General features: G+C 28.9%; 1 protein-coding gene across 5 annotated transcripts in view; it reads left to right on the top strand.

Moving 5' to 3' along the window:
- The window catches only part of LOC107440157 (uncharacterized), a 144,673-nt gene that overhangs the window by 91,662 nt on the left and 31,786 nt on the right, over window positions 1-21,225 (top strand). For 3 of the 5 annotated variants that reach the window (XM_071179556.2, XM_071179554.2, XM_071179557.2), the window contains exon 4: window positions 19,526-19,728. In XM_071179556.2, coding sequence (XP_071035657.2) covers window positions 19,526-19,728 — 203 coding nt within the window. Of the gene's footprint in view, window positions 1-13,497; window positions 13,740-16,230; window positions 16,596-19,525; window positions 19,729-21,225 lie in introns of those variants that run through there. The other 2 variants (XM_016052998.5, XM_016052999.5) reach the window with 2 other exon arrangements.

The following is a 21,225-nucleotide window of genomic DNA, read 5'->3' as shown; positions in this document are numbered from 1 at the left end:
CATGAATTTAGTGTCACTTTATCTTTCACAATTTCAAGTCTGACACGAAAGAAGTTTTTACAATGTCCAGAAGAAAAAAATAGTGTAACGTTTACCTTTCAACGCACTTACTTATATTCAGCAAATATTTTAATTAATGCAATTATAAAAAAGCATTCCCTCTATAGCCCATTGTGGGACAGGGATGTGATGGAGTTTAATGCTTTAATCTTTTGTGACTATAGCATGATTGTTGAAATGCGGTCAACATTGCGCACAAGCCACCTTTACTTCTCAAGCAAGTTGTAAACATATTACTTAAGTTAAGTCGGCTTCAAGTCACCACTGCGGACCGAACCCCAATTCTGCACCATAGTTCAGTGCCTTTAACCACTGAGTCGCTCATTGTCCAGAAAAAAATTCTAAGCTTGCTTTTTTAATGGACAAATTGATATTCAGCAAATGTCTTATTAAATGTAATTATACGAATACTTTTTTTCTTGGATCTTCACATAATTTTTAATTATAATTATTTCGATATTTTCCTTTGCTTCCCAAGTTTTATGAATTTTTTAACTTTCTCACGCTAAATAAAAAGCTCTCATGCCAGATTATTTTCTTTAATAATTTTTTACTTTATTTCACAAAATTTATGATTATTAATCAAAATATTATGGAAATATATGACCTTCGCATTGAGGTTTAACAAAATATATATTATAATGCTTGTTATTGCTTTGATTTTTGAACGTTTTAAATTCCTATAATTATTTTTCAAAACATACTAAAATACATTTTCTGATTGTTTTTTTTTTATTTAACTTTGCTTTTTTCCCACGCAGTTATTCTTATCCTTATTATTTTCCCACAAATGTGCAAACAATATCTATAATATCTTTTTTTTTTCTTAATCTCTACAATCACAGAAAAATCAATTTAATGAATATTGGTGCTTTGAACCTTAATATAATACAAATTTATTGCAATCTTAATACAGTATTAAACTGAGCCACGTTTTCGTTTAAAGTTAAACCATGATATGGTGTTATCAATTTTTAGGGGCCGGGTTAGGTTACTCGGTAGGGTGCTGGGCCCATATCCGAGAGTTCGTGGGTTCGAACCCCGCCGGCCGAAGACTGGCGGGGTTCTGTAGTAAAATAATGACTGATGTACGTTAAATCTGTCGAGTTGCAAAGTCCTCCATGTTCCCATAACAAATCCACACCTCTGGGGGTACTGAATTGGAGATTGATCGTTCTCTGATTCAGGTTAAAATTACGATCTGTGGATGATGTATGACTGGGTCACACCCAATAAACGGGTGTGACGTATGGGTGTGGCAGAAGTCGAATTCTTGGCCATAGATGGCGCCACTGGAAAACAAAAAAAATCGCACCTCTCTGCCTTAACAGGCATACGCCAACAACAACATCATCAATTTTAAGAAGTACGATAATGAGGTTCAAATTCGCACCATATTTGAACAATATTATGATTCAACAGGCTCTAAAATTTCGAACAACGTTAGAAACTCTAACATTTTAGAAATGTAAACAACTATTACGAAAACTAATATCATAAAGTTTTCCCATTTATCCTACGCTTCAATGTTTGTCTAATAAAAAATATTTTAAAAATCAGATTAATAAAATGGCGCAAACTCGCCAAAAGTGTCATGAAGAGAAATTTTATTTTTCTCAGTATCAGTTATTAACGGTGTGCAACCTCGTTGAATTGACCAGTTACAATTTTTTCATCTATTGAACGGTTGACCGTCGGTCAGCCACACGATCCACACACCAGCCCTTTGACATGACCTTTTGTGCACTTTCCATCTGTCCTCATATAACTGTGGACGTAGAAGGCCTGTGAAACCAATTTATTCTTTTCATGGGGGCCCGGTGCCCTATTGTGGTACCACACGACACTCGGTATCCCACTTTAAAAGGGGGCCCTTGAAGACCCCCCATTAAGATTTCCATATCCATAGTATCACCCAATAGAAACGGATTAAATGCTTTGAATCCTGGGTGATTGGGTAGATCCAGACGGGATTTAATGCGATCGAACATTGTCACATAATTGTAGTTGAATGTGTTGCCAAACGAAATGAGCCACTGTTTGTGATTTTTATGGACTTCGCTTGACATATTAATCCGGCTTTAAACATGTAAATGACTAGGGTTGGAAATGTTAAAGAAAATGTTTTCCAACTGGCATCAATAGCACTTTGGGGGTAGTTACGACTTTTAAGAAGTTCATATTTCTTGATCTTCGTTTAGTAAAATATTATACAAATAATTACAAAGGAAAGAGAAAATATTTTTAATAATTGTTGTGAAATATTACAAAATTATTTTTGTTAAAAAGAAAACATAATTAGAAGGTATTTGCAAAGGAATTGCATGTCTTAAGTTTAAAAGATATACAACAAATATTGATCCATTGTAAAATGCATCCATATAGTATAACTGTTAGATTGTGTTTTTTCTTAATTAACTTTTAAATTGTTTTAAAAAATTATTCATTATAAGAGAAAATAAAAAAGAAAGAAAACATTTTCAGATTTTATTAATTACATATTGAACAGTGCTTTTTTTTCCCAAATGTTTATTTATATAATTAACCAGAACCAAATATTATAATATACTATTTTAGGAAAATAATTTTGTGAGTTTGCCGAACATTCCATTTTTTTATTTTAATATTTGAAAATATTTTACAAATAAAAGCTAATATAAAGAATTTTTTTATTTTTAAAACTAACAACTTCTACTACTTTCACCTTGACGAAATTGTTTAGGTTATGTCGTCATTACTGAGATTTAAAAAAAATTTTTTTTTAAAAAACTACCTCTATTTTTCGGTAATTTCGGTACAGTAAAAATAAAAAGATATGGTACAAAAATTTTTTAATTCAACCCTATGTTGCTCAGCTATAAAATGTACCTTATAAATGAATAACACCTATACAAACAAGTGACAGTATACACTTGTTTATAATAAGTATATGGTAAGTATACTTTATGTTACGTAATGTATGTAAAGTGGTAAGTGTACTTTATGTTACTTTTCACTTTACCTTTAAAAAGAAAACGTTGTGATTTAAGTATAAATAAGCATAATATTAATATATTAAGATAGAGAGAATTACTTGCTTCTTCGAAATAAATTCTGATAATGAAACCCTTGAACTACCACTTTTTTTTTAGAAAGAAACTAGTTGTTCTAAGAGTGTGTTAGGCAGAAATGAGGAAAGATCTTCACTTTTATTTGTCTATATTTTAGACGATGAAATACAAATAAAAAGTAAATTCAAAACTTTCTATATTTTATAATTGTTAAACAGAGTTTACTACCTAAAGAAATTAATAAAACTATTAACAAATAAGAATGGCTTCGTCAAATGTTATTAAAAGAAGAAAGAAAAACTTTAGGCTTTAGCAATGACAAATGTTGTGTGTATAACTTCAAAGAATATTTAAAATTTCACGTTCATTTATATTCAATATTTCATGTTAAATTTTTTTTGAAAAAAATGTATACAAATAAAATGTATATTTAAGCATTCACAGAATTTATTATCATTTTTAAACCAAAACTACTTATAACTGCATTAATTGCGAAAATGAACTTAGGCGAATGCCATTAACACGGCTAAATCACAATTCCCCATATTGAGCTACTTAATATTCATTTAATAGTGAAGCTTATATTACGTTATTTAAGCAAATCATTATACATCTTATAAGTCACGATTGTTAAGTGTTTAAGACACATAACTACCACAGTAATGAACTAGGGTTCGATTCCCAGTGGTGACTTGAAGTCTAAATGATTGATCGGTGGGTGTGGGAAGAAAAGGAGGTCTGTGCGCAATGCTGGCCACATTACCACAATCTTACCACTCATCATGAAAGTCCATCTCTCTGGTCCACAACGGGCAGTAGTGAACTTGACTTTTAATAATTCATTTTGATTCCAAAATAAAACTTCATTGGTTCTAAACAAATTTTATTTTGTAAATGAAATAGTGTACTGAACATAATGCTTGAAAAATAGAAAATATATTATTATCATTGGTTGCGTTTGGTATTCTTCAAAAATTACCACGACAGAATGAAAGTTGTTTTTTTTTTTTTTTTTTTTTTTTTTGAAATTAATATCTTCCGAAATTTAAAATTATGAATTTTCATTCTAGAATTATGAAAAACCATTTTGCATTAAAATGAAAACTATTGAATCTTTAGGTTTTGAAAACGTCTTGCTTCCTTAAGCAGTTCAATGATTAATATGGTAAAAAATTTTCATTATTTATTAATTTATTTCCTAAGTTATGACTTTATTACTTACTCTTTACTAAGTTATGACAATAAGTTAGTCCTTATTGTCTTTTACTTTTTTAATGGAAATGGTTTTTTTCTTTCTGTAAAAATGCTTTGCTTTTTTTTCGCAAAAAATTTTTACGTTTACATTTACTTTTTCATGATAATTTTTGTTATAAATAAAGCTTTAAATGCATGCCTTTTGCTTCGAATAATATTGAATATACTTATGAACTAACATATAAAATATTTCTTTGCCAATATCAGGAACGGAAATACTTGCTCTGAACTAAAAAGAAAACGTTGAATATGAAAACCATAATGAATATTCATGATGTTATTAAAAATAAATGAATATCCAAAGTTATTTTTTACATACTCCAAATGTAATTACATTAAGAACTAAGATTAAAAACCGCCTAATTAGGTAAAATTAAATTTAAAAGGAATTTACTGAACAAAAGTTACTACTACGACAATGTGATCCATGTCCTTATTAAAAATCAACTAATGCCTAAGGTATGGAGTAGCAAAACAGGATATGACAACTTAGGAATGTAATCAAATTAACATTTTATTTATATCTCAATCATTACTCTAAATACTTATATAATTATGTTAAAAAAATATGAAATAAATATTTTAAAGCTTTAAGTTTCAAAATTACTATGTTACAGTAATTTTTAGAGTGGTCATTAGCAAGTGTGACTCACACTTGCCGATGTGTGAGGAATATAGTCACCCTTCTATTATAAAAAGATTTATATTTGTATTCTTCAACTTAAACTTTTGAAATTTTATCAATTCTCAATGGTTCTAAATTTTTTTTGTAGTTACTTTTATTAAATATTCGCTCGTATCCTGGAATATTTGACTTCATATTTGTATCAGTTAATTAAGTAATGTGCATAGATGTCAATCAAATATCACACATATACTCCAAAATGATTTTGATGAAATACAATACTGAGCAATATTCGAAATTTTATGGTTGAAACAAAATGAAATTTTCTTTCGTCATCAAAGACGTATAAAGGGATCTGCAAAAGTGAAGAGAATTTTAGTGCTTTTCAGAAGGAATGGTGATTTTTGTTTATTTTTAACTCTATTTAAAAATAATTGAACGCCGTAAACCAATAAGTGGAAAAATCAAAAATTCGAATATGTTTTCGCAAATTTTAATTAAATTTTTAATATTAAAACTAAAACAATGTGTTAAAAATGTGTTGTGTTATACATTGTAAAACCTCACCCAATTTAATCTTGATCATCATTAAAAAGACAATTACATAGCACTATATTTCAAGATAACACTAAATCTTGTTTAGATACATGATTTAGTCTTAGTTAGTTTAGTTACATGTTTACGTACATGATTTAATAATCATGAGCATTTCAACTTTTTGCAGGCCGAAACATTTTAATCAAAAAACTTTTTCAAGAAAAGTCAAGTGAATTATTGTCAGTACATGACCCACAATGCAACGATTTACTTTATGTTTATATTTTTCAAAATAAAAAGTGGTTGTTTAAACTAACGTCGTTTAAGAGATAAAAACTATTACAATTTTGGTTGTTTATACTATTGTCAAAATCTAATAAGTCTGACTGATTTTATCCCACCTCCCATGAATCAGTTACAAGGGTGTAATTAAGTGTGTAAAACATCAATGGAAAATACGGACGCCAAACTCACGCATATTCACACCATTCATGAATTAGTGTCTCTTCCGGAAACACCAATTTTGGCGTACTTGGATATCGTCAGAAGATTGTTTACGATGAGTACTAAATGGCGTATATTTGTTTTTGCATTGCACGGCGCTCTTTATTTTTTTTTTTAATTGTATCGTAAAAATAACTTTACTGACTCTTACATGTATCTTATCCCATTGTTATAAATTATACTGTTACTGAGCGCCGAAACTGGTGGCAAGTACGAGCAACTGGTGGCATCGAAAGCAGTGTAAAGGAATATTTATCAGGAGCTTCACTACACCACTTTTGGTGCAAAGTAGCTGCCAGCACTTTTGGTTTTAGGATTAACTAAACATTTTTACAGCGATCTCGTAGATGCAGTTTTACAGTTGATTCATATAATTTAATTTATAAACGAAAAATTGCAGTAACATATGTCGCTCCTAAATGATTTTGATGAAAATCTTCTCCACAATAATCCAGTTGTTTTACTTAAAACGAAATTCATCTTTATTTTTCAAGACGTGTAATACAGTAGGGAGGTATGAGCATATCTGCAGAATACGGTGGATTATTAGAGCCACAAATGTTGCTGTTTGAAAGGGAAGGAATAAAATGACAGTACCAGCATAAATAACTATCTATTTTATAATCAATGAGTCCCTCAGAGAGCCTTTTCAGGGCCGAATGCCGCTGTCCAACCCACTCGGCCAATTTACCACCGTTTTTTTCTTCTTTTTTTTTGTAGTAAAGGTACAACATCGGCGGGGCTCAGTTACACACCGTGGTTTCAAATAAAGTCGCCAATTCGATTGTTGAGGGTGCGAGTGTTCAAGGGTCAGCAGGTGAGGTGGGGAAGATCTCTCCATCTATAGTATTCCAGTCACCCAAGAATGACCCTAGAACCATCAAGTGGCAGATGGACACGGCGCATCTCTGGCCAGTGAAAGTTTCTCTTTTCATTTATCAAAACACCCTGCAGGTGATGGCTATATTCGAGAAAGCAAACCCTTCACCAAATATCAGATGACCCCTCCTATTTTTTGTTACCTTCATCTCTTTATTACCCCCACATTACTTTCTCGTCGCCCAAGCACTTTCTCCCCTTTCTAAGAATTGTGGGGTAGGAAGAAAAATGTAAAGTAACAAAATCAACTTAAAGTTGAAAGGGTCTATTACAGAATTTAACTGTAACTCACCAAACTTTTTCTTCAAATCAAAATGTTCTTTTTTATATAATTTTTTTTTTTTTTTTTTACCTTCAAAATAACTTTCAAAGGTTTGAATTATTTTAAAAAATCATAATTTAGAGAAGTTTTGTTTCAATCGCAGAAAAAAGTTTTGTTTTAATTGTTGTTTTATAGTTGCATACTCGGAACTCAAAAATTTCTTATTTTAGTTAGGTTTGAATTATTTTTAAAAAAAATCATAATTCAGAGAAGTTTTGTTTCAATCGCAGAAAAAAGTTTTGTTTTAATTGTTATTTTATAGTTGCATACTCGGAACTCGAAAATGTCTTATTTTAGTTAGGTTTGAATTATTTTAAAAAATCATAATTTGGAGAACTTTTGTTTCAATCGCAGAAAAAAGTTTTGTTTTAATTGTTGTTTTATAGTTGCATACTCAGAACTCGAAAATTTCTTATTTTAGTTAGGTTTGAATTATTTTAAAAAATCATACTTTAGAGAACTTTTGTTTCAATCGCAGAAAAAAAGTTTTGTTTTAATTGTTGTTTTATAGTTGCATACTCGGAACACGAAAATTTCTTATTTTAGTTAGGTTTGAATTATTTTAAAAAATCATAATTTAGAGAAGTTTTGTTTCAATCGCAGAAAAAAGTTTTGTTTTAATTGTTGTTTTTATACTTGCATACTCGGAACTCGAAAATTTCTTATTTTAGTTAGGTTTGAATTATTTTAAAAAATAATAATTTAGAGAACTTTTGTTTCAATCGCAGAAAAAAGTTTTGTTTTAATTGTTGTTTTATAGTTGCATACTCGGAACACGAAAATGTCTTATTTTAGTTAGGTTTGAATTATTTTAAAAAATCATAATTTAGAGAACTTTTGTTTCAATCGCAGAAAAAAGTTTTGTTTTAATTGTTGTTTTATAGTTGCATACTCAGAACTCGAAAATTTCTTATTTTAGTTAGGTTTGATTTATTTTAAAAAATCATACTTTAGAGAACTTTTGTTTCAATCGCAGAAAAAAGGTTTTGTTTTAATTGTTGTTTTATAGTTGCATACTCGGAACACGAAAATTTCTTATTTTAGTTAGGTTTGAATTATTTTAAAAAATCATAATTTAGAGAAGTTTTGTTTCAATCGCAGAAAAAAGTTTTGTTTTAATTGTTGTTTTTATACTTGCATACTCGGAACTCGAAAATTTCTTATTTTAGTTAGGTTTGAATTATTTTAAAAAATAATAATTTAGAGAAGTTTTGTTTCAATCGCAGAAAAAAGTTTTGTTCCAATTGTTGTTTTATACTTGCGTACTCGGAACTCGAAAATTTCTTATTTTAAATATTTTTGTGTAATTAAAAACTACTCATTGATTATTATTTTATTTATTTATTTATTTATTTATTGCTCTCATGATGATTTCGAGTTGGAAAATTAGATAGTTGCAAGCAACATCATCGTGGATATATCGTGACATCTGTTGATTCTGGAGCCAATCAGATTCGATACACACTGGTGACGTTGCTTACAGGCATCCAATTAAATCAATCACATGGCTGGCATAATCACTTCAATTCCTTTCTTCTCGTGTTGCAAGTAGCCAATTATGGTGTGTAAAAATGAAGTTAATAGAAATTATCTTGTAATTAATAATAAGTACTTAAAGTAAATAATTTTCTAATAAAAAATAATTCCCTAATAATTTTCTAATAAAAAATAATTTCCTAATAACTTTCTAATAAAAATAATTAGAAATTGGCACAATTTTTATTTATTTATTTATTTCTCAAATTTTTCATTTTTTATATTGGAAGTCATTAAATCTTTTTTTGTTAGAGTTGGATTTCGATGCACTCTTTACCTGCAGGGAAAAAAAAAAATTTTTTTTTGAAGTTATTGCGTCAATTACTTTTAAGCAAAATTCAAATATATGGAAGAATCAGTTTCTTTAAAACAAAATTAAATAAATAATAAAGAAAAAGCTGTTTTTTTTAATCTCTGTCATTGTCTTAAAAACAATGATTCATGAACTTTATCGAAAACTAATTAGATTGCAAGTTTTTTTCTAATAATTCAAATTCAGCTTTAATTTACAGGTTTCTCAATTCTTGTTATTGTTAGCGGTCTAATGGTTCCAACCAACTAAATCAACATTTTTTATTTTCACAATCCATTCGACCAAAAGTAGGAGACTAAAAAAAAAAAAAATTATTGCAAGAAAGGTGCTGGGGTGTTCGATCACCATTACTTGAGTTGGATGTGTTTTAAGATAAGAATTCAATAGCAATAAAAACAAAGGGTTCAAAAAAAACCTACTACAGTCAGTTAGTAACACTAATTACTTCATATAGCTGCTTTATTTTATTTTTTTTATTTTCATTTCATTCACATGAGTAGAGATTGCGTCTGCTTGTGCTTGGCTGGTACAACCAGGAACGCTGAGACATCTGCAATGACCACAGCAGTGTTTTGATTTCTTCAGCTATTCAGTTTTTGATTTCTTCAGTTCAGTTCTGACTAAACGCAGAAAAGAAAAAAATCAGCAAAACTGGGAAAAGGAAACGTTTGTTTATAATTTGACCATTCAAATCAGTTAAGCGTGTATGGTAATATGTCTTCTTTTTATTCAAAGTAATTGAAGTGAAACGATCGGGTGTATTTTCTTTTTCTTTTTTTTTTTCTTGTCCCCAATGCTAACATTTTTTCAAGTCGTTTTACTTCTATTTTGTACACGGTAGCTGGCAGCTTTGATAATATTAATTACCTGCCTTTCGAATATTAGTAAGGAAAATAAATTTGAATAAACAGGAAGCTCGGGATATTTTTCTTGCTCCCAAGCTCCTATGAACAATTGGGGCTATAGATATAAATGAATGATTTTCATCGTTCTATCAAATTTTAGTCATATATATATATATATATATATATATATATATATATATATATATATATATATATATATATATATATATATATATATATATATATATATATATATATATATATATATATATATATATATATATATATATATATATATATATATATATATATATATATATATATATATATATATGTTTGGTCAGAAGAGCGGTTTATCAAAAGAAAATTTCATGTATAGAATAATTTTTAATAAATATTTATTATTTTATTTAATTATATTCGAAAAAAATTTAGAGAACGTAATTTTACATGGCAAAAATACAATATTTGAGTGAAATCAGTCGAATGGTTCCTAAGAAATGGACTTTAAAAAATACGATTTTTTTTTTTAATTCTATTTTCAAGGAACTATTGCAGAACAGAGTAGTACACGAGTCTGAACTTGAATAAGCAAACCTCGAGTGTTCTTTTACAGTAAAAAATTCGCTAATCGCGTAATTGTTAATATACGATCCTATTTTCAGATTTTTTGTCTTCCTTTTTGACAAGGTTTCTAAAAAGCTATATTAACAATGTCCATTACGAAACAACCTCTTTGCCTTTTTCTATCGATATTTCGTTTAATAATACGAATAATAATTTTAATCTCGTTAGACCAATGAGAATGAAAGAAGAAAAAGATATAGGAGAAGATTTGAAACGAAGGAAATGAGTTTAGTGTAAAAGGGAGTGAACAAAGGAAGTAAAACTATACAATATACAATTTTTTTTTAAAATTTATGCATAAATTTAGCGCTGACGTAAAATTTAACATTAAAACATATAACTATGCTTATAGAAACTTAGGATATGATTCGGGATAATAGAAGTAAACTTACGTAACTAGCTCCCCCTTCCTGTTGATCTAGACCAGTGTTCCACAAACTTATGACTTTTGTGTACAATTTCTAAATTTTTCGTTTCGCTGTATACAACTAATAAAAAAATGAATGTATTTTTTGCTATAAAAAAATTTGCTCAAAAGTTAAAAATCACAACTGGCTGTTGTCACCACTAATTATTAACTGTTAAATCTGCAAAAAAATAGAAAATAGAAAAATACGTAATCATAAATTTTCATGGCTTGCTTTGTTTTTAAATAAAATTTTGTGAAATTTTCGTTTGTTGCAAGATATTTCGCATAAGAAAGCGACCCCCGCTAAACTGTTCCTATACCCCTGGGGGTACGCGTACCACACTTTGGGAAACTTTGACATATTCGTCATGGAAATTACGAGAATTCTTCTTATTGGAATAGGATTGTTGTCACATCGGGCGATAAAGAAGAAATTTTATTCTAAAAGAAGAATCTTTAATCATTTATCTAATTTTTAAATCTTTTCAAAAATCAACTAGTAACTAACAGAAGAAAATATTCTTATAGTTATAAAAAAAATAATCACTTTTTTAATAAAAGCTTTTTTTGCGTCACGACATATTAAAAATTCCAGTAATGATGGGTGGGGCGACGACAAAATTTTGTTAACGCAAATTTAATAGGCTATTTTATTCTACTTTAAAATATAATTTTAAAACAGTTAATTATATAAAAATTACATGAATGCATTAACATTTGAAAAACAGATTATTTGCGTATCGTCAAACTATATTGTATAACGAAAAAAATTTTCTCTATAAATTCATGATACGTAAAACTTGAACAACTAAAAAATAGAGTTTGATTTTATAAACTAAAAATAGACTGTTGAGTTTGATTTTATAAACTTATGATTGTTTAAAATTTATAAAAGACTCGACTTTAATTATTATTTTAAATAAAATAAAAGAAATAAAAACTTGAGATATGAAAAATTCTTGCAGTACATTAACAACACCTAGAAAGTCAACTCTATTGGTCAATTAGGCGACACCTTCAAACAGAAAAATAATTTTCTTCATATGTTTACTTTCTACGTAAACCCACGGAGAATTTATGTCTACAATTTCCTTATTTATTCCCTATCTAATTAATGTTTTTGAATAATTTTTGTTTCCTTTTATTCATTGGAATATTTTCTTACCCGTTTTTAAATTTTAAGGTTACAAGAATTTTTAGAACTTTTTCGAAGTTTTCTCTGAGTCCAAGTCTTAAAAATATACTCACAACCTCATTATTAATTAATTAATTAAACTTGGTAATCAAGATGAATAGATCACTTTTAGATGAATTTGTTCTTATTGAAATAAAACATATTCAACAACAAAAAGTATTAAATAATAATGAAATAAGTGAATAAATAAATTCCGGTCATATACTCTGTAGGGAGAAAAGGAAATCAGCTTTCTGTTTGAAGGGGTTTGAAGAAAAAATCTATAAATGTTTGGTTTAGAGCAAAAATAATTTTTTCTTTTTTTTTAAAAAAACAAATGAACTGTTTCTTTGAGACCGTTCAAATATTTTGTAAGCAATTTTTTGGCAATTGTGGTCTTTACCTTCCCCCTTTGACTGCAGTATTTTGAGAATTAAATTCTAATAAAGCAATTAACTTGCATATTAATAAATTTTACTTTAAGAATTTTATATACAAAGTTAAATTTTTAAATAATTTTTTTCAGCTTTCCTCAAATGCAACTTTTCCTAAATTTGAGAATTTCTTGTTTTAAATTTTTTGTAACATTTACTTTATAATTGAAAAAAAAGAAAATAAGGCAAAAAAAAATAAAATAACGAAAGAAAAAGTGAGGAATTTTAGTGTCTTATGTAAACATTCCTTATTACCCTCCACCCCCTTGTCACAAACTCCCTTCCCCCTTTAAGTGCTTACATAATATTTGAACCGACCCCTTATACATTAAAATAACGTCCTTTAAATCTGTTAACTAGTAAAAAATTAATGGATAAATATGTTGAATTGATTAAATTAGTAAATTTTATTCCATGAAAGCACCGACTAATCGTAATATTGAGCACTGATTATAAAATGAATTCGACCTTCTTTTTTTTAAAAAAAAAAAACATCAATAGAAATATTATACAAATAGAAAGGTGTGTGCTTGTAATTGCTGACAAGGAGAGGTCCCATTTTACATAATATTTGAGAGCTGCAAAAAAAAAATTCGATAGTAATAGATTCGAGAGTTATATCATTGAAAGCCACAATTATTTTTAATAAGTTTCAAAACAATCAATAATTTTAACGGGAAATTTTAAACTTTTTCTTGCATTCAATAAAAGTATAAATAAGTGAGAATTCCTCCTGAAAACATTTTTTCTAATCTCCCAAGATCTCCCCTACCCCTTTCCCAGTATTCTCTGCTTGGGCCAGTCTCGGTGACAGCCCTCCTCACCTTGGCGATGGTTAATTAGCGCCAAACATCACTGAATCCCAAACAATAGAAAAGCGGTGACAAGCACACGTGGTTGGAAACGGGAGAAAATGTGGCTTCATTTCTACCTAGGGGGTAAACGAGAAGCAGACGAGAGGCACCAATAGCGTTGAATGTTCCCGCCCCTCTCTCCTCCCGTCCGTAGTAAGATGTAAAGAGGAAAAAGTTCTAAATTTCATTCTTGTTTAGAACCACGCTTGTCGTGAAACATTTCTTTTAATGCACGTGCTGATGCCTCCCGCTCCTCAGGTACGGGACATCAAAAATCCCTCCACTGGCGGCATGGGTCTAATGGACATAATAGAAAGTGAGTTATTAGTGATTATTGTTCTTCATACCATTGAAATCGTTTGCTTTTTCTTTTCTATCCGAAGTTTTCAATTTTAAAGAAATTTGATTTTATGTCATTTCTTTCTTTCCTTTTCGTATTTTAAATATATAATCAAAAAACGTAATACTGGCAACAAAGAAACAAATATTAAAGATTTGGATCGTAAACTGTAACTTTTACCATTATGTTTGGTACTATTATGGAATTAAAAGAACCTCTACTATTGTATAATAGTTATAATCATAATGGTATATATTGTAAAGAGGAAAAAGTCTATTGAAATAAGTATTAGAATAAACAAACTTAAAATCTAGTTATTGCCAATAGATTTAAATAAAATGATTCGGAATTGGTAGAACTTTTCTTTTTTTATACTTTATTTAATTGTTTATAACTATGCTTAAATTCAAATAAAGAAAGGTTTTACTTTGTATTAAACAAGCTAAACAAGGTGGATAAAGTATGTCTCTGTTTAAGTGACGTTATTTGTGCATTTATTCACATTTATATTTGTTGTTTCAATTGTTAACCCTTTGTTAAAAATGGTATTTTATCTAGGATATTAAAAATTCACTATGAGTCATTAGTGTTTTAAAAAATACATACAAAAAATTTTACGTATCTGTTTGTCACTAAGCCAAAAAAAAAAAAAAATTTTTTTTGACAGTGTAAAGATCGTTTTTCATAAACACCTTATACTAAAAATGTAATGAAGTGCACTAAGAATATTTTTATAAATGAATTTTTCTTCATTTGAGTCCACAAAAATTTTTACGTATCTGTTGTCACTAAGCCAAAAAAAAAAACAGTTTTTTTGTCAGAGTAAAGGATCGTTTTTCATAAACATCTTATACTAAAAATATAATGAAGTGCAGTAAAAATATTTTATGAATGAATTTTTCTTCATTTGAGTCTCATATGTTTTAAAAAATACATACAAAAAATTTTACGTATCTGTTGTCACTAAGCCAAAAAAAACTTTTTGGCAGTGTAAAGGATCGTTTTTCATAAACATCTTATAGAAAAAATATAATGAGGCGCAGTAAAAATATTTTTATAAATGAATTTTTCTTCATTTGAGCTTCATATGTTTTAAAAAATGTCTTAAAAAATACATACTCTCATATGTTTTAAAAAATACATACAAAAAATTTAACGTATCTGTTGTCACTAAACCAAAAAAAACTTTTTGGCAGTGTAAAAGGATCGTTTTTCATAAACATCTTGTAAAAAAATGTAATGAAGTGCAGCAAAAATATTTTTATGAATGAATTTTTCTTCATTTGAGTATTTTAATAAGCTAGAAAGTTTTATAATATATGACTGCTTTCTAAGTTGGGCCCGGAAACTAATTTTACTGGACAGTTAATTGTTAATATTTCTATCGTACAATATTTTGCTTTAAACTTTATTTGCTTATTTTTACCATTAAACTCTCAGATTGTAAATGCAACATAGCAAGTGCTATTTATAGATCCTTAATATTAAGTCATTATCATGGGCGTCGTTGAGATGGGTATATGTCAGTTTAATAATTAAAAATCTCTAAATATTTCTCTCAATATTTCAGACAAATAAAAAAGGTTTCATGATCTATCATTGGTTTAAACTCCTCAAAGTTAAAAGCAAGAACGAGATTAAAAATTTTAAAAAAATAATATTTTTGCGAGTATTTAGCACATTGTAAGAATTTTTTTCTTATCCATGAAATTTAGAGAACTATTGTGACTGTGATATTTAATTTCAACCCACTCAAAAATTGGGTCCCTGTGATCCCCATGGTCCTTATTATGCACATCCGATATTTGTTTGATATAATTTGTTTAAAATATGCGTCAATAATAATCCCCTAGCTTTTTTATTTGTTGCATTGATTTTCATGGCTCAAAAATGGGATATAATACTTTTGTTGGTTAAAATTCCTAATTTGAAGCATAAAAATTCTAGCATATTAATTAGAAATTCTGAAATTTTAACAATGCCTTTTGGTTGTTAATTTATGTAAGAAAAAAAGAGAAAAATATCGATTAATATTTTATACAGTTCTGAATTATTGATAAGAGAATAAAATTTTTGCGAGAAATTCTGCTTTAAGATTTAAATTACGTAAATAATAAATTTACTTAAATATGTAGATAAAGGATATAATTAAGTATGCAAATAAGGAATTCGTAGATTTGAATATGTCAGCTTAGTTATGATTAAGAAGTTTTAAGATTCATCTCTTCAATCAGTAAAACCAGCTCTATCCTGGTATCTCACGGAATTTCCTGGTCAGATAAAGACAGTAACTACTTACAGGTGTAACTACTCCCAGATAAAGACAGTAACTACTTACAGGTGTTTTTCACCAGGGTTCCTGTCTGCCTGCACCACTCTTTCAATCTGCAAAGAATTCTTCACGAGACTTGCATATCTAAGTTCTCCTTGGGGTTCCGTATTGACACTGGTACAATAACATGCAGCTTTTCCCAAAATCTCCTTGCGACTTATTTGCCAACTCTTTCAATCCTTCTTTGACAGTTATTGCCACTTGTCAGGAAACAAGGAATTTCCTAGCTGGGTTCTTTGTACCTGGAAATCGACCCCCCTTTATAAGCCTACATCCGACTTGATATCTTCGAAGTGACCTTGTACAGATAACCGTGGGTGTAGGGATTAAATCCCCCCAAAAGATTTCATTTGTCTCCCTGGACAATTTGTACTTAGACCACCTTTTAGACATTGTGTAAAATGTAACGTGTGAACAGTGTGGAACTTTTTGTTATAACTAACATTCTGAACGCGGTGATTTCGGCTTTCTAAACTGAAAGTTCATCTACTAGCTTATGGGTACGTTCTTAGACTTAGTCAATTTTTTTTTAATAATATAACTTATACTTTAAAAAAATCAGATTATATTCTCATGAAAAATGAACTTGCAATTATTTATATATTTGCCTTCTATCTAATTAGCATAGATTGGGATTAATATATTTACTAAAAAATTTGAAAATCGCGTTGTATAATTGAACATAATAATTACATGCAGTATCAGTTCTCTCATTTTACCTAACTCAAAAATATCAAACCTTTTTGCAATTTAGCGAAGCAATGTAGCAAAATTTAATTGCTAATGTGATTATTATTTAATTTTCAGTCTTAATAAATGTATGACGTTTCAAAATGGTTCGTGTGAGACAAAACATTGAAGTAAACGTATAGCAATTCTCGAATTATGTATATTTATAAGGAGCTATAAAAAAAAAAAATCTATTTATCGAATTAATTTCTACTAAGATACCTTTACTCTGAGAAAGCGATTGAATGGATTATATTTATCGAGAAAAAGACAAAATGAAATATTAATTTATTTTTTTTGGAAAAATATGTATTGCCTATTTTGGTATGAATTAATTTCTACTAAGATGCCTTTACTCTGAGAAAGCGATTGAATGGATTATATTTATCGAGAAAAAGACAAAATGAAATATTAATTTATTTTTTTTTGGAAAAATATGTATTGCCTATTTTGGTATGACAACACTTTTTTTCCTTCACTAACAGAAATAATTACTATCATAAATGTCTATGGAATAAATTAGATCATTGCAGTAATTGTTTCTTTTGAATCTCCACATTGTTGGTGTAATTAGTGCATACAACATTGCAATTTATTCTCCAAAAAAGCCCTATATTCAACCCCATATTAAACTATACAGTTTATATACATATAAAATTTTAAAAAAAAATTAATGGGACGAAAAGATGTTCCAATGTTTTATTCCATTTCATGGTATTCCTTTCCTTAAGATAGAGATGAACTAATCGTCTTTCTTCTATTGCATGATGAACGCTACAAGCAATATAATGCTCATAAGTGAACGTACAAAAATATTTTTTCTTTATATGACCTGCTACTAACAATCTTCTACGTCTCCGAACTCCAGTCTACCAATCTCGACTGCGAAAAGAGACCTGACATGCCCGCAACATTTTCTTTATTTTAAAATTTAGAAAGTGAGTTAAACTTACTAAAGAATAATCAGCAGAAAACAATTTCTAATATACATGACGAAATACACTCGCCGTCGTGCTAACCGAGGGAAGTTTTCGTGGTTTTTCTCTTCATTTAATGAAAATGCTAGTTAGTTTCATCAGAAAGTCTATCACGAAGGCCAGTTTATCCCAATGCTTGATCCAAGAGTTCCCTAGTTTTCTGGGTCGTTTTCAAAATTACATGACTATGGAATAGAGTACTAATTGCCGCAAACTCGGAATTGAGTCGGCTGATCAACATTAAATATATCTAAAGGAATCAATAATTTTACAATAATTCCATTTGTAGTAATTCATAATAATTTATATACTTTGCGCTCTTCTTCATAGAAATCTCATTCGTTGGTTATTTCAAAAATGGAAATTTGCTCATATTTCAATACTTAAGTAAGTTAATATTACCTAGTTAATAAACAAGTCTAAACACACAAATTAATGTACTATTAAAAATGTGAAGTTTTTCTTACTTTTATAAAGCTGGGTGCAGAGTGCACACAGAGCAGGTGTTTGTATAATCTATTGATAATTTTGGGCAACTACTATTATACCAATAATAGGAAATGAATTTCTAAATTGTTACTATGTGAAAGTGTCGTTAATATGCGTGCAATTTACATACAAGCAATTTTTTTTAAATCCTTTATATGAAACCTTGAATTATGATAATATTCTTATATTCATACAAGCGTGAATCTTAGCTAGCTTCCATGTTGCTTTTTATTACTTTAAAGTTTTATTTATTATTTTTTAGTTATTTAGTGCAATTGCTGAAGCACTTGATGTGAACTATTCGAAGTTGCCTCTATATTAAATAGAATCTAGACATCAATGAATTTTATACATTCGGCTAAAGTTTTTATAATTATATTAACAGAAACGAAGAGTATTATTTTGCTTAACACCCAAAAATATTTTTAAAGGATATTAAATAATAGATTAAGGTACCTTTAATGGACAATTTAAATCTTCATTAAAATTGTGGATTTAATTTCTAAAAATTGTGAATTTTTGGGAATTAAATTCACTCCTAAAAATTGGGGATTTGACAAATTCATTAAAAACAAAACCCCAAAAAGTTATTTAAGCTTTCGTTCATTGTTAGAACTTATTTTTAGAATTGAATTTGTGACATGAATTATTCAATATTAAAAGCTCTTTTAAACAAAATATTTTATTTCTACTTTTTCTTCCATTTCCAAGCATAATTACTTACAGCTGTTGCAAGGCAATCGATTCATCCCATAGAATATAAAATATTGAAATCTGAGACTTGAATGAAAATGTTTTTTGAAAATTCCACCAGCGCTGTTTAAATCTGACATTCATTTATGATATTAAACCTAACATTCATTCTTGCAACTCCTTTCTGTTAATCCGGTAATTAAACAGGTTTTGATATGTTTAGTCCCGACGTCCCAAATGATGATTTGTTAGATTTTTGTTTTTCCCTCGCTTAAAAGTCAATTAAGCGCCAAACGTGTACACCTTTTTCACTTCGTTTCTTAAGATACATTAAGGGTTGTGATCACAGAACAAGTATATTAAGTGAGATAGTTTTAATTCCCGTACACGCTATACCAAATGTTCTCAGCATAAAAAAAATGGATTATAGAGCACCTACAGTAAGTTTCGAAATTCCTAATTGGGGATGAACATAGCATTTGAAATGTATTAAGTGATATTTTTTAAATATAAATTAGGACTCAAATTTCTTTTCTTTGCAGAGCTAAATGGTACACCTACTTCCTGGAGGTCATCGGATACTCCGGACGATCAGTCTTTGTCACCTAATAGTTGTACACCCTTATCTGATGCGGATGCTGAATCAATCTCTTACACGATTGGGGTGACAGAAAATACACCTTATGCTTGCCAATTCTGTGATAAAGCCTTCCCTAGGCTTAATTATTTAAAGAGACATGAACAGGTAAGCTTTTGAAAAAATAACAAACAATAATTTATTTATTTTTGCTATGAGATATCTCGTTCGTGACGAGATAATTCGTTATACAAAGAATGCAAACGAAATATCTATTTACTTGTCGAGCATACATTCAGATCAATAATTGAGTTAGACTTAAGTACAAGAAAAAACGTTTTAATTTTTCCCGTTTTCAAAAAGCTAAATTGTACTCTTTTTTTTTTTTTTGCATATTAAGTGTACAAACTTTCACGTTTCTGTGTGTAAAAACGTTCTTTTTTTCACATCTTAAAGATTCATCCTATATATATACAAAAAATATTTGACAATAACATTTTTATTTAAGGAAAATCCAAATAAGAATTAATAAATTTATCTAACTAATACGGACCAAAAAAAAAAAAAAAAAATATCGAAATTTTTTGAAATTCAAACTGCATCTCTGGCTATCATTTTATAAATCGAACCCTAACTTAACTACATAACTATTTTCAAATCAAGACTGTATATCAGTTCATTTGCAGCTGCTGCCCCCTCATCATTAAAAATGTAGTTTTCAATGTCCTTTAAACTTCTTTATTTGGGACCAAGCACCGAATATATATATATATATATATATATATATATATATATATATATATATATATATATATATATATATATATATATATATATATATATATATATATATATATATATATATATATATATATATATATATATATATATATATATATGGCAGACATAGGGTTAACAAAAGACGTATCATAGTAGCAATGAATGTGTTGTTAGTAATTGAAAAGTAGGAGGGTGATTACTCTTGGTTACGTTACGTGATTCGGAAGGCTTTTCTTATTTCGATCTCAATTCTATTGTACCGCGAAGATTACAGGTTCTTGCCTTGATATCTATATGAAAAATAATCGAATTCGAGAAGTTCAACCACCAAATCACGAGGCGTTCCCCTTTTCCATCAATGTTCTTCTAATTGTGCAAAGCGTGATATAAACGCACGTTCCAATACCATTGATTCCTGAATCGAATTTCTTATGGGATGCCCACAGGTAACTTTACACAACTTATAACGCGCACGAACACGTTCAACGTGATGAAATGGAATCGGTTCAATTTAAAGCGATTCAAATTGATAATTACTCATCCATCCCTGTGCATGTATCAATTTTTTGTTTATATTCTAAGCAGGAACTATTGCTAGAATCCCACGGCTACTGTGATTTTTGGCATATCTTTCTCTAGCACCTGTCACCGAAAAAATGGTGGCAGTGGCAAATCTTGCCGTCACCCAAAAAACTTCAGCCCGTAAGCGAAGCTAGAATGGACTGACTGATACGTTACTAACAGCGCTATACTACCTGATTGGATTTTTAATACGTTCGCCTTGGTGAACGTGAGTTATAAACTAGAGGGGAGCGGACACCAAGACAAATCGCGCTGTCATGGTTGGTAGATAATGTGAAGATTACATTAACTTGTTAATAAAGT

The sequence above is a fragment of the Parasteatoda tepidariorum genome, chromosome 1 (assembly GCF_982258835.1).
Source record: "Parasteatoda tepidariorum strain Cologne lab strain chromosome 1, Ptep-v5.0, whole genome shotgun sequence".
In the NCBI taxonomy this organism is placed as follows: domain Eukaryota; kingdom Metazoa; phylum Arthropoda; class Arachnida; order Araneae; family Theridiidae; genus Parasteatoda; species Parasteatoda tepidariorum.
Note: the sequence above shows the minus strand (reverse complement) of the source record. Positions and strands in the feature narration are given on the sequence as shown.